This window comes from Salmo trutta, chromosome 12, assembly GCF_901001165.1.
Source record: "Salmo trutta chromosome 12, fSalTru1.1, whole genome shotgun sequence".
Classification (NCBI taxonomy): domain Eukaryota; kingdom Metazoa; phylum Chordata; class Actinopteri; order Salmoniformes; family Salmonidae; genus Salmo; species Salmo trutta.
Window position 1 is genome coordinate 35,508,616 of NC_042968.1, and position 13,485 is coordinate 35,522,100.

At 47.5% G+C, this 13,485-nt stretch overlaps 1 protein-coding gene across 1 annotated transcript in view; it reads right to left on the bottom strand.

Moving 5' to 3' along the window:
- The window catches only part of LOC115203452 (aryl hydrocarbon receptor nuclear translocator 2), a 95,416-nt gene that overhangs the window by 36,701 nt on the left and 45,230 nt on the right, over positions 1 to 13,485 (bottom strand). Inside the window, exons 9-11 of the mRNA XM_029768139.1 lie at positions 12,865 to 12,941; positions 10,741 to 10,875; positions 7,128 to 7,202 (exon numbers count right to left, since the gene is read on the bottom strand). Coding sequence (XP_029623999.1) covers positions 7,128 to 7,202; positions 10,741 to 10,875; positions 12,865 to 12,941 — 287 coding nt within the window. The remainder of the gene's footprint in view (positions 1 to 7,127; positions 7,203 to 10,740; positions 10,876 to 12,864; positions 12,942 to 13,485) is intronic.

The window sequence follows — 13,485 nt, forward strand, 5'->3', positions numbered from 1 at the left end:
AGAATATTTTAAGATAATACACAACGCAGAGGACTAAAAGTCAATAGGGAATTAACGATAAATGGAAATAGTTGTTTTCCAGTTCAACATCTGTTTAGAATCTGTGTAGGGGTTTCAGTCATGGACTTATAGCAAAGAGGGACGTATCACTGATGTATCAAGTTCTCATTGGTCCAAATGGTCTATACAGTCGTTGCCAAAAGTTTTGAGAATGACACAAATATACATTTTCACAAAGTCTGCTGCCTCAGTTTGAATGATGGCAATTTGCATATACTCCAGAATGTTATGAAGAGTGATCAGATGAATTGCAATTAATTGCAAAGTCCCTCTGCAATGCAAATTAACTGAATCCCCCAAAAAACATTTCCACTGCATTTCAGCCCTGCCACAAAAGGACCAGCTGACATCATGTCAGTAATTATCTCGTTAACACAGGTGTGAGTGTTGACGAGGACAAGGCTGAAGATAACTCTGTCATGCTGATTGAGTTCGAATAACAGACTGGAAGCTTCAAAAGGAGGATAGTGCTTGGAATCATTGTTCTTCCTCTGTCAACCATGGTTACCTGCAAGGAAACACGGAACGTCATCATTGCTTTGCATAAAAAGGGCTTCATGGGCAAGGATATTGCTGCCAGTAAGGTTGCACCTAAATCCACCATTTATCGGATCATCAAGAACTTAAAGGAGAGCGGTTCAATTGTTGTGAAGAAGGCTTCAGGGCGCCCAAGAAAGTCCAGCAAGCGCCAGGACCGTCTCCTAAAGTTGATTCAGCTGCGGGACCGGGGCACCACCAGTACAGAGCTTGCTCAGGAATGGCAGCAGGCAGGTGTGAGTGCATCTGCACGCACAGTGAGGCGAAGACTTTTGGAGGATGGCCTGGTGTCAAGAAGGGCAGCAAAGAAGCCACTTCTCTCCAGGAAAAACATCAGGGACAGACTGATATTCTGCAAAAGGTACAGGGATTGGACTGCTGAGGACTGGGGTAAAGTAATTTTCTCTGATGAATCCCCTTTCGGATTGTTTGGGGCATCCGGAATAAAGCTTGTCCGGAGAAGACAAGGTGAACACTACCATCAGTCCTGTGTCATGCCAACAGTAAAGCATTCTGAGACCATTCATGTGTGGCCCCGAAGTTAATTGACAGCATGCCAGAGCGGATTGCAGAGGTCTTGAAAAAGAAGGGTCAGCACTGCAAATATTAACTCTTTGCATCAACTTCATGTAATTGTCAATAAAAGCCTTTGACACTTATGAAATGCTTGTAATTATACTTCAGTATTCCATAGTAACATCTGACAAAAATATCTAAAGACACTGAAGCAGCAAACTTTATGGAAATTAATATTTGTGTCATTCTCTAAACTTTTTGGCACAACTGTACATTGAGCCTGAAACAGGATACTTGTTATTTGACCATTGGCCCATTTTTACTGCTATGAATTCTAATTGGTCAACCACAGGCTACGGGTTGGGTTATAGTCACTGAGGACAGGGAAGAATGAACGTCGACCATCTACTTCCCAGCATAACAACTATATTTGTTCTCTTTGAATAAACCTATTTTTCTCCCCTTGATTTGCTTTGGGGTTGAATAGTAAAATCAACTGCTAACACTGATCACTTGTCTTTCAATATAAAACGTGACCCCAGTCAATACACAGCTGGAATCAGTTGCTCCTGCTTTCTCCCGTTGTGCTATTTACAAACATGCGACTGGCTCAACTGTTCTGGAGAACTACGGTAAGCTTCATAATGTAAAACATTGTGATGTGAAATGAAGAATGCAGTCTGCTTTATCTCCTAACGTATTGCAAAAGTTGACAGCAGGTATTTACTTAAAAAGTAGCTACAAAAAAATAAAATGTATTGAAAAACTTCGAAGAGATAGTTTCAATGCTATTGACTGTATTGAAAACCCACCCCGTGGCTACCCCAGCATACGGTATACTGCCCAAGCTTAAATGAGACTTGTTGAAAATCTCCCTACAAATGCACTTCATTCATCATTTCATCATTGGTTGGAGGAGAGAAGCGGCTCAGGAGCATTCCTGCACATCGATCATTTCATTATGTCACTCCTATTCTCTCCTCTACCCATCCTCGGTCACTCCTATTCTCTCCTCCACCCATCCTCGGTCACTCCTATTCTCTCCTCTACCCACCCTCGGTCACTCCTATTCTCTCCTCCACCCACCCTCGGTCACTCCTATTCTCTCCTCCACCCATCCTCGGTCACTCCTATTCTCTCCTCTACCCATCCTCGGTCACTCCTATTCTCTCCTCCACCCATCCTCGGTCACTCCTATTCTCTCCTCTACCCATCCTCGGTCACTCCTATTCTCTCCTCTACCCATCCTCGGTCACTCCTATTCTCTCCTCCACCCATCCTCGGTCACTCCGATTCTCTCCTCTACCCATCCTCGGTCACTCCTATTCTCTCCTCCACCCATCCTCGGTCACTCCTATTCTCTCCTCCACCCATCCTCGGTCAATCCTATTCTCTCCTCCACCCATCCTCGGTCAATCCTATTCTCTCCTCCACCCATCCTCGGTCACTCCTATTCTCTCCTCTACCCATCCTCGGTCACTCCTATTCTCTCCTCCACCCATCCTCGGTCACTCCGATTCTCTCCTCTACCCATCCTCTGTCACTCCTATTCTCTCCTCTACCCATCCTCGGTCACTCCTATTCTCTCCTCCACCCATCCTCGGTCACTCCGATTCTCTCCTCTACCCATCCTCGGTCACTCCTATTCTCTCCTCCACCCATCCTCGGTCACTCCTATTCTCTCCTCCACCCATCCTCGGTCACTCCTATTCTCTCCTCCACCCATCCTCGGTCAATCCTATTCTCTCCTCCACCCATCCTCGGTCACTCCTATTCTCTCCTCTACCCATCCTCGGTCACTCCTATTCTCTCCTCCACCCATCCTCGGTCACTCCTATTCTCTCCTCTACCCATCCTCTGTCACTCCTATTCTCTCCTCTACCCATCCTCGGTCACTCCTATTCTCTCCTCTACCCATCCTCGGTCACTCCTATTCTCTCCTCCACCCATCCTCGGTCACTCCTATTCTCTCCTCTACCCATCCTCGGTCACTCCTATTCTCTCCTCCACCCATCCTCGGTCACTCCTATTCTCTCCTCCACCCATCCTCGTTCACTCCTATTGTCTCCTCCACCCATCCTCGGTCACTCCTATTCTCTCCTCCACCTATCCTCGGTCACTCCTATTCTCTCCTCTACCCATCCTCGGTCACTCCTATTCTCTCTTCCACCCATCCTCGGTCACTCCTATTCTCTCTTCCACCCATCCTCGGTCACTCCTATTCTCTCCTCCACCCATCCTCGGTCACTCCTATTCTCTCCTCTACCCATCCTCGGTCACTCCTATTCTCTCCTCCACCCATCCTCGGTCACTCCTATTCTCTCCTCCACCCATCCTCGGTCACTCCTATTCTCTCCTCCACCCATCCTCGGTCACTCCTATTCTCTCCTCCACCCATCCTCCGTCACTCCTATTCTCTCCTCCACCCATCCTCGGTCACTCCTATTCTCTCCTCTACCCATCCTCGGTCACTCCTATTCTCTCCTCCACCCATCCTCGGTCACTCCTATTCTCTCCTCCACCCATCCTCGGTCACTCCTATTCTCTCCTCCACCCATCCTCGGTCACTCCTATTCTCTCCTCTACCCACCCTCGGTCACTCCTATTCTCTCCTCCACCCACCCTCGGTCACTCCTATTCTCTCCTCCACCCATCCTCGGTCACTCCTATTCTCTCCTCTACCCATCCTCGGTCACTCCTATTCTCTCCTCCACCCATCCTCGGTCACTCCTATTCTCTCCTCTACCCATCCTCGGTCACTCCTATTCTCTCCTCTACCCATCCTCGGTCACTCCTATTCTCTCCTCCACCCATCCTCGGTCACTCCGATTCTCTCCTCTACCCATCCTCGGTCACTCCTATTCTCTCCTCCACCCATCCTCGGTCACTCCTATTCTCTCCTCCACCCATCCTCGGTCAATCCTATTCTCTCCTCCACCCATCCTCGGTCAATCCTATTCTCTCCTCCACCCATCCTCGGTCACTCCTATTCTCTCCTCTACCCATCCTCGGTCACTCCTATTCTCTCCTCCACCCATCCTCGGTCACTCCGATTCTCTCCTCTACCCATCCTCTGTCACTCCTATTCTCTCCTCTACCCATCCTCGGTCACTCCTATTCTCTCCTCCACCCATCCTCGGTCACTCCGATTCTCTCCTCTACCCATCCTCGGTCACTCCTATTCTCTCCTCCACCCATCCTCGGTCACTCCTATTCTCTCCTCCACCCATCCTCGGTCAATCCTATTCTCTCCTCCACCCATCCTCGGTCAATCCTATTCTCTCCTCCACCCATCCTCGGTCACTCCTATTCTCTCCTCTACCCATCCTCGGTCACTCCTATTCTCTCCTCCACCCATCCTCGGTCACTCCTATTCTCTCCTCTACCCATCCTCTGTCACTCCTATTCTCTCCTCTACCCATCCTCGGTCACTCCTATTCTCTCCTCTACCCATCCTCGGTCACTCCTATTCTCTCCTCCACCCATCCTCGGTCACTCCGATTCTCTCCTCTACCCATCCTCGGTCACTCCTATTCTCTCCTCCACCCATCCTCGGTCACTCCTATTCTCTCCTCCACCCATCCTCGTTCACTCCTATTGTCTCCTCCACCCATCCTCGGTCACTCCTATTCTCTCCTCCACCTATCCTCGGTCACTCCTATTCTCTCCTCTACCCATCCTCGGTCACTCCTATTCTCTCTTCCACCCATCCTCGGTCACTCCTATTCTCTCTTCCACCCATCCTCGGTCACTCCTATTCTCTCCTCCACCCATCCTCGGTCACTCCTATTCTCTCCTCTACCCATCCTCGGTCACTCCTATTCTCTCCTCCACCCATCCTCGGTCACTCCTATTCTCTCCTCCACCCATCCTCGGTCACTCCTATTCTCTCCTCCACCCATCCTCGGTCACTCCTATTCTCTCCTCCACCCATCCTCCGTCACTCCTATTCTCTCCTCCACCCATCCTCGGTCACTCCTATTCTCTCCTCTACCCATCCTCGGTCACTCCTATTCTCTCCTCCACCCATCCTCGGTCACTCCTATTCTCTCCTCCACCCATCCTCGGTCACTCCTATTCTCTCCTCCACCCATCCTCTGTCACTCCTATTCTCTCCTCCACCCATCCTCGGTCACTCCTATTCTCTCCTCCACCCATCCTCGGTCACTCCTATTCTCTCCTCCACCCATCCTCGGTCACTCCTATTCTCTCCTCCACCCATCCTCTGTCACTCCTATTCTCTCCTCCACCCATCCTCGGTCACTCCTATTCTCTCCTCCACCCATCCTCCGTCACTCCTATTCTCTCCTCTACCCATCCTCGGTCACTCCTATTCTCTCCTCCACCCATCCTCGGTCACTCCTATTCTCTCCTCCACCCATCCTCCGTCACCCCTATTCTCTCCTCTACCCATCCTCGGTCACTCCTATTCTCTCCTCCACCCATCCTCCGTCACTCCTATTCTCTCCTCCACCCATCCTCTGTCACTCCTATTCTCTCCTCCACCCATCCTCGGTCACTCCTATTCTCTCCTCCACCCATCCTCGGTCACTCCTATTCTCTCCTCCACCCATCCTCGGTCACTCCTATTCTCTCCTCCACCCATCCTCTGTCACTCCTATTCTCTCCTCCACCCATCCTCGGTCACTCCTATTCTCTCCTCCACCCATCCTCCGTCACTCCTATTCTCTCCTCTACCCATCCTCGGTCACTCCTATTCTCTCCTCCACCCATCCTCGGTCACTCCTATTCTCTCCTCCAACCCATCCTCCGTCACTCCTATTCTCTCCTCTACCCATCCTCGGTCACTCCTATTCTCTCCTCCACCCATCCTCGGTCACTCCTATTCTCTCCTCCACCCATCCTCCGTCACTCCTATTCTCTCCTCTACCCATCCTCGGTCACTCCTATTCTCTCCTCCACCCATCCTCTGTCACTCCTATTCTCTCCTCCACCCATCCTCTGTCACTCCTATTCTCTCCTCCACCCATCCTCGGTCACTCCTATTCTCTCCTCCACCCATCCTCGGTCACTCCTATTCTCTCCTCCACCCATCCTCGGTCACTCCTATTCTCTCCTCCACCCATCCTCGGTCACTCCTATTCTCTCCTCCACCCATCCTCTGTCACTCCTATTCTCTCCTCCACCCATCCTCGGTCACTCCTATTCTCTCCTCTACCCATCCTCGGTCACTCCTATTCTCTCCTCCACCCATCCTCGGTCACTCCTATTCTCTCCTCCACCCATCCTCGGTCACTCCGATTCTCTCCTCTACCCATCCTCGGTCACTCCTATTCTCTCCTCTACCCATCCTCTGTCACTCCTATTCTCTCCTCCACCCATCCTCTGTCACTCCTATTCTCTCCTCCACCCATCCTCGGTCACTCCGATTCTCTCCTCTACCCATCCTCGGTCACTCCTATTCTCTCCTCTACCCATCCTCTGTCACTCCTATTCTCTCCTCCACCCATCCTCGGTCACTCCTATTCTCTCCTCTACCCATCCTCGGTCACTCCTATTCTCTCCTCCACCCATCCTCGGTCACTCCTATTCTCTCCTCCACCCATCCTCTGTCACTCCTATTCTCTCCTCCACCCATCCTCTGTCACTCCTATTCTCTCCTCCACCCATCCTCGGTCACTCCTATTCTCTCCTCCACCCATCCTCGGTCACTCCTATTCTCTCCTCCACCCATCCTCGGTCACTCCTATTCTCTCCTCTGATCATCATGTCCTTCTGTTATCACCCCATCCTTCTCTTCTACTCCTCTTCCTCTTCCCCTACTCCTCTTCCCCCTCTCCTCTTCCCCCTTCTCCTCTCCCCCCTCCCCCACTCTCCTCTTCCCCCCCTCCCCTCTCCCCCCCCCTCCCCTCTCCTCTTCCCCCCTCGCCGTCTGGTGGTGTAGTACCTGTAGTCCTCTGTAGTCCTCTGAGTGACATAAATCTTCCTCATACCGCTCTCCTCCACCCTCCCTTCGTCCCTCCTCCCTCCTCCACCTCTCCTTCTCTCCGTACCTGTTGAAAGCTCTCTCTCAGGTGACTCTGGTCCTCTGGGTGACAGAACTCCAGGATGTCTTTCCCCAGCAGATCCTACATAAGACAATGACACAATAAATACACACAAATTAATAAAACTACACACTTCAGGTCAATTTCAAATCATGAAATACAAGTTCAATATATTAATTTTGAAACTTTGTCAAATTCCTGGACAAAAAAAAAACATTTTCAATGGAGATTCTTTATTGACAATGCCTTTTAGTCCAGGACTTAGGACAACAGGCCATACATCATTTAGACCCTTGGACTTGAGTCAATGGCCTTTTCTCAATTAATCTTTCTTCCATTCCTTGCATCCACTCTCCCCGGCTCTTTCTCATTGCAGAAAAAGGTCTGAGGGGAGAGACCTTGGACATTCTCCTCCAATACGATTGAGAAAGGGCTGAGGAGATTGAGGGCAGAGGATTTGAGACCGAGCCAGTGATACATCTTTAAAATGAATTATGTGCGGCCCAAATGGCACCCTATTCCTTGGCCTGTTAGTGCACTACTTCTGACCAGGACCCATAGGGCTCTGGTCAAAAGTAGTGCATGATGTAGGGAATAGGGTGCCATTTGGGTGGGAAAAACGGTCTCCTTTAAACAAATCAAATCACATTTTATTGGCCACATACACATGGTTAGCAGATGTTAATGCGAGTGTAGCGAAATGCTTGTAGCAAAATGCAAACATCCTACATACACATAGCAGCTGCGCTGTAGACAATCATACATGATTATACATTAACAAGGGAAATCAATCACAAAAGAAACTCCCATCCTGCCAAGTGATCACTTTCTCATCCTAATAATGTGACTTTACAGCAGGAATCAGCCCATTTTCGCTAATCTGTTTCTGTAGTGTGAACGGCGTGGAAAGGAGAGGGGTGGACTGGGAGAGAACGCTATTTGACCAAAATTCCCAGATCTTCCTGAAATCCCGGCTGTAAATGAACTGGAATCAGGCTTGATTAACCAGGAAAATTGGGGAATGTTGAGAAAGTTATTAAAAAATGTCCAACCCTAAATGTTTAATGGATTGATCGGTCAACAGTCTGTCAGGTTTAAAATGTTGGTCTGTATTCTGGTGTAGGCTAAATTCAAGCGCTTCGGAAAAACACTATATGTGTACATGCTTTCTTTACACTGTAACTCTATCCTACAGTCTCTACCAACATCTGACCTATCAAGAGTCAGGCTGGGAAAATGGACAACACTTCAATCTTAAGTTATTGAAGCTTTAAATAACTTACAATAACTTAAAAGATAGTTGTCTGTGTTTATACTTGTAAGTCATCATGTTTAAGAGCTGCAGTTGGATTGTTATCTAAAAAGGCCCTACTGTAACTTATGTCTGTAAACTCACATGTACGTACTAACACACTTCCGGACAGCGGTCTTACATTACAAGCCATCAAACAGGGGTCATCTCTCTTCATAAGGCAATATTAGGAACCAGGTTTTCTGTAGCTTCTGTGAAAATGCATATGTCCCTTCCTCTCTTTCACTGCTGATCTAACATGGTGGGACAGCTGAAAACAAGGACTACTGGTACAGCCTGTCTTCCTCTCTTTCACTGCTGATCTAACATGGTGGGACAGCTGAAAACAAGGACTACTGGTACAGCCTGTCTTCCTCTCTTTCACTGCTGATCTAACATGGTGGGACAGCTGAAAACAAGGACTACTGGTACAGCCTGTCTTCCTCTCTTTCACTGCTGATCTAACATGGTGGGACAGCTGAAAACAAGGACTACTGGTACAGCCTGTCTTCCTCTCTTTCACTGCTGATCTAACATGGTGGGACAGCTGAAAACAAGGACTACTGGTACAGCCTGTCTTCCTCTCTTTCACTGCTGATCTAACATGGTGGGACAGCTGAAAACAAGGACTACTGGTACAGCCTGTCTTCCTCTCTTTCACTGCTGATCTAACATGGTGGGACAGCTGAAAACAAGGACTACTGGTACAGCCTGTCTTCCTCTCTTTCACTGCTGATCTAACATGGTGGGACAGCTGAAAACAAGGACTACTGGTACAGCCTGTCTTCCTCTCTTTCACTGCTGATCTAACATGGTGGGACAGCTGAAAACAAGGACTACTGGTACAGCCTGTCTTCCTCTCTTTCACTGCTGATCTAACATGGTGGGACAGCTGAAAACAAGGACTACTGGTACAGCCTGTCTTCCTCTCTTTCACTGCTGATCTAACATGGTGGGACAGCTGAAAACAAGGACTACTGGTACAGCCTGTCTTCCTCTCTTTCACTGCTGATCTAACATGGTGGGACAGCTGAAAACAAGGACTACTGGTACAGCCTGTCTTCCTCTCTTTCACTGCTGATCTAACATGGTGGGACAGCTGAAAACAAGGACTACTGGTACAGCCTGTCTTCCTCTCTTTCACTGCTGATCTAACATGGTGGGACAGCTGAAAACAAGGACTACTGGTACAGCCTGTCTTCCTCTCTTTCACTGCTGATCTAACATGGTGGGACAGCTGAAAACAAGGACTACTGGTACAGCCTGTCTTCCTCTCTTTCACTGCTGATCTAACATGGTGGGACAGCTGAAAACAAGGACTACTGGTACAGCCTGTCTTCCTCTCTTTCACTGCTGATCTAACATGGTGGGACAGCTGAAAACAAGGACTACTGGTACAGCCTGTCTTCCTCTCTTTCACTGCTGATCTAACATGGTGGGACAGCTGAAAACAAGGACTACTGGTACAGCCTGTCTTCCTCTCTTTCATTGCTGATCTAACATGGTGGGACAGCTGAAAACAAGGACTACTGGTACAGCCTGTCTTCCTCTCTTTCATTGCTGATCTAACATGGTGGGACAGCTGAAAACAAGGACTACTGGTACAGCCTGTCTCCTTGATCTGATCATCAGCTGGGCCAGATGATTCTCTTCCTCAATAGAGAGCAGCGAATTCATACTAGGAAAGGACTATGACATCCTGGCATTTAAAGTCTACTTTTTTTTATTTTTTTATTATACATACTAAAAAACATACTATTGTTGCATACCCAAAAAAGCTATTTAGTACATAGGACCATTCAGTATGCGGACACACTTGGTGTTTCCCATAGATCATTTTCCAGGCAGTGCATAACGACCATGAAATCAACATTTCGGGCCTCTTCAATTTCAAATGAAATCTGCTGAACAGAATTCTACAATGACAGGGGAAACACTGCCCCAAAACACTTTTTGTCATCTTTACATTTAACAGTCTGTAACATCAAACGAGCTGCTCCATTTCATCAAGGGGGGTAGGAAATCTATTAACAGGTTACATCCCTACTGACCACAGATGTGTTCCTCTTGATAAAATAACAGAATGCTTTGACGTGACCTCGCAGACCGTTTCAGGTAAACAGGTTATGTTTTGCAACATTATCGCAACATTTGTGATGAGTGGGCATGGAGTTAGCGGCTCCAGTTCACCATAGGGGTTCTATTGTGAACTCTGACGAGTGGCATCACAGGCTGTTCCGGTTACATTTCGCAATTTTTTAAATGTTTCGCATCATCGTTCCCTACTAAACGCAACCCTGATTGTGATAAGTAGGGGGAGGAACCAACCTGAGGCTGGTATCCAATCACGTTGATGCACCGCGGGTCCACGAAAGTGATGATGCCGTCGGAGTTGTGGCGCGACAGGAACTCTGTGGGAACCGTCAGGCCGTTCATATCCATGGAAACGGGAGAACTGGTCACCTAGGAGATGAGAGGGAACATGCCATCGATTAATTAATGAGTTAATAAAAACCTCAGGAAAATTGACTGATGAAACATTGTTACAAAGCTTTTGACAGACTTGCTGAAACTTTAAACATCCCCCCAATTGCTATTAGTGCATTTTTTCTCTTAACCTCTTGACTTTTCATCAGGTGGGAGATGTCTCTTTGGACATGGTCACAAAAAAACTCAGGCCTCTAAACCTCCTAAAACATGCTGCCTAAGAATGTGAAGTTCCTCCCTTGCTACTTAAAAGTGGAGGAGAAGGATGAAGGGACCAGAGAGTTAGATATATGTGAGAGAGATTAAAGGATGGAGGGACCAGAGAGTTAGATATATGTGAGAGAGATTAAAGGATGAAGGGACCAGAGAGTTAGATATATGTGAGAGAGATTAAAGGATGGAGGGACCAGAGAGTTAGATATATGTGAGAGAGATTAAAGGAGGGAGGGACCAGAGAGGTAGATATATGTGAGAGAGATTAAAGGGTGGAGGGACCAGAGAGTTAGATATATGTGAGAGAGATTAAAGGATGGAGGGACCAGAGAGGTAGATATATGTGAGAGAGATTAAAGGATGGAGGGACCAGAGAGTTAGATATATGTGAGAGAGATTAAAGGATGGAGGGACCAGAGAGTTAGATATATGTGAGAGAGATTAAAGGATGGAGGGACCAGAGAGTTAGATATATGTGAGAGAGATTAAAGGATGGAGGGACCAGAGAGTTAGATATATGTGAGAGAGATTAAAGGTGGCACTATGAAGTAGAAGGTTAAAAGCAGGAGGATGGGAGTACTAGGAAGGTTATATTTGGAGCCTTCAGGGCCCTTATTCATAAAGCGTCTCATAGTGGGAGTGCTGATCTAGGATCGGGTCCTGAAAACTGTCCCAAGCGATTAATTGGTCCTGAAAACTGTCCTAAGTGGTTAATTGGTCCTGAAAACTGTCCCAAGTGGTTAATTGGCCCTGAAAACTGTCCCAAGTGGTTAATTGGTCCTGAAAACTGTCCCAAGTGGTTAATTGGCCCTGAAAACTGTCCCAAGTGGTTAATTGGTCCTGAAAACTGTCCCAAGTGGTTAATTGGTCCTGAAAACTGTCCCAAGTGGTTAATTGGTCCTGAAAACTGTCCCAAGTGGTTAATTGGTCCTGAAAACTGCCCCAAGTGGTTAATTGGTCCTGAAAACTGTCCCAAGTGGTTAATTGGCCCTGAAAACTGTCCTAAGTGGTTAATTGGTCCTGAAAACTGTCCCAAGTGGTTAATTGGTCCTGAAAACTGTCCCAAGTGGTTAATTGGTCCTGAAAACTGTCCCAAGTGGTTAAATTGGCAGGGTTTGAGATATAGTAGAAAAGGTTTTATCAAAACTTAACAGAAAATATTAACTGTTTTGACCATTTAGCCAGATACTGTACATGTCTGGTGTGTCTTAAGTACATGTAAGCACCCTTTACGTTTTAAAGCTAATTTCACACAATTCTACACATTTTGCAAGGGGTAGAGAATTGCTAGGCAGTTGTAAAGCTAATGTCCTGCAATTTGACAATTGTTTTCATGTCTTATGTGTGTTTACATGATACCAGGGATCGAAGCCTGACGGAGTAAACCGGGACACAGACTGCGGTCCACCAGTTGAGTATGGGGGGTATATGGGATACTATGAGGGGACAGTAGTGGTTCAACTCCCTCTAAAACATCAGAGAAGTCTGGGAGCTGAGAAGGTTAAGGTAGGAGATGGTAGATGTTGGACACGGGAATAAGGGTTGAACTGGTTGAGTTATGGGAGGATGGGAAGAGGTCTTCAGTGCCTCTTCCCACCTGTCTGCTACATTACTGTAATCCTCCTATACTGATGCTCCCTGACAACCCCGTGCTCTTAGGTCACACCTTCTCATGCACAATATACACCCACCCAACCAGAGCATGTACACACACACACACACACACACACACACACACACACACGATGGTACCTGCAGTCTTCCGATGGCCACAAGGCAGTATTTACTGGTCTGTCCTGCCTCTGTGTCTTCTTCTGGTATGGTCATACCTGACATAGAGAGAAAGGAGGAGAGAAAAGAGAGAAAGATATTAAATACAAGAGAGAGAGATATCAAGATGGCAGCTATCTAATAAAGTGCAAATGTGTGGTTTCAGATGTGAACTTTGTGTTGTTGAGGTGATTTCCAGCATGACACTGTGTAGTCCAGTACCGTACCAGTGTGGTGTATATTTCCAGCATGACACTGTGTAGTCTAGTACCGTACCAGTGTGGTGTATATTTCCAGCATGACACAGTGTAGTCCAGTACCGTACCAGTGTGGTGTATATTTCCAGCATGACACAGTGTAGTCCAGTACCGTACCAGTGTGGTGTATATTTCCAGCATGACACAGTGTAGTCTAGTACTGTACCAGTGTGGTGTATATTTCCAGCATGACACAGTGTAGTCTAGTACCGTACCAGTGTGGTGTATATTTCCAGCATGACACAGTGTAGTCTAGTACCGTACCAGTGTGGTGTATATTTCCAGCATGACACTGTGTAGTCCAGTACCGTACCAGTGTGGTGTATATTTCCAGTAGAGGTCGACC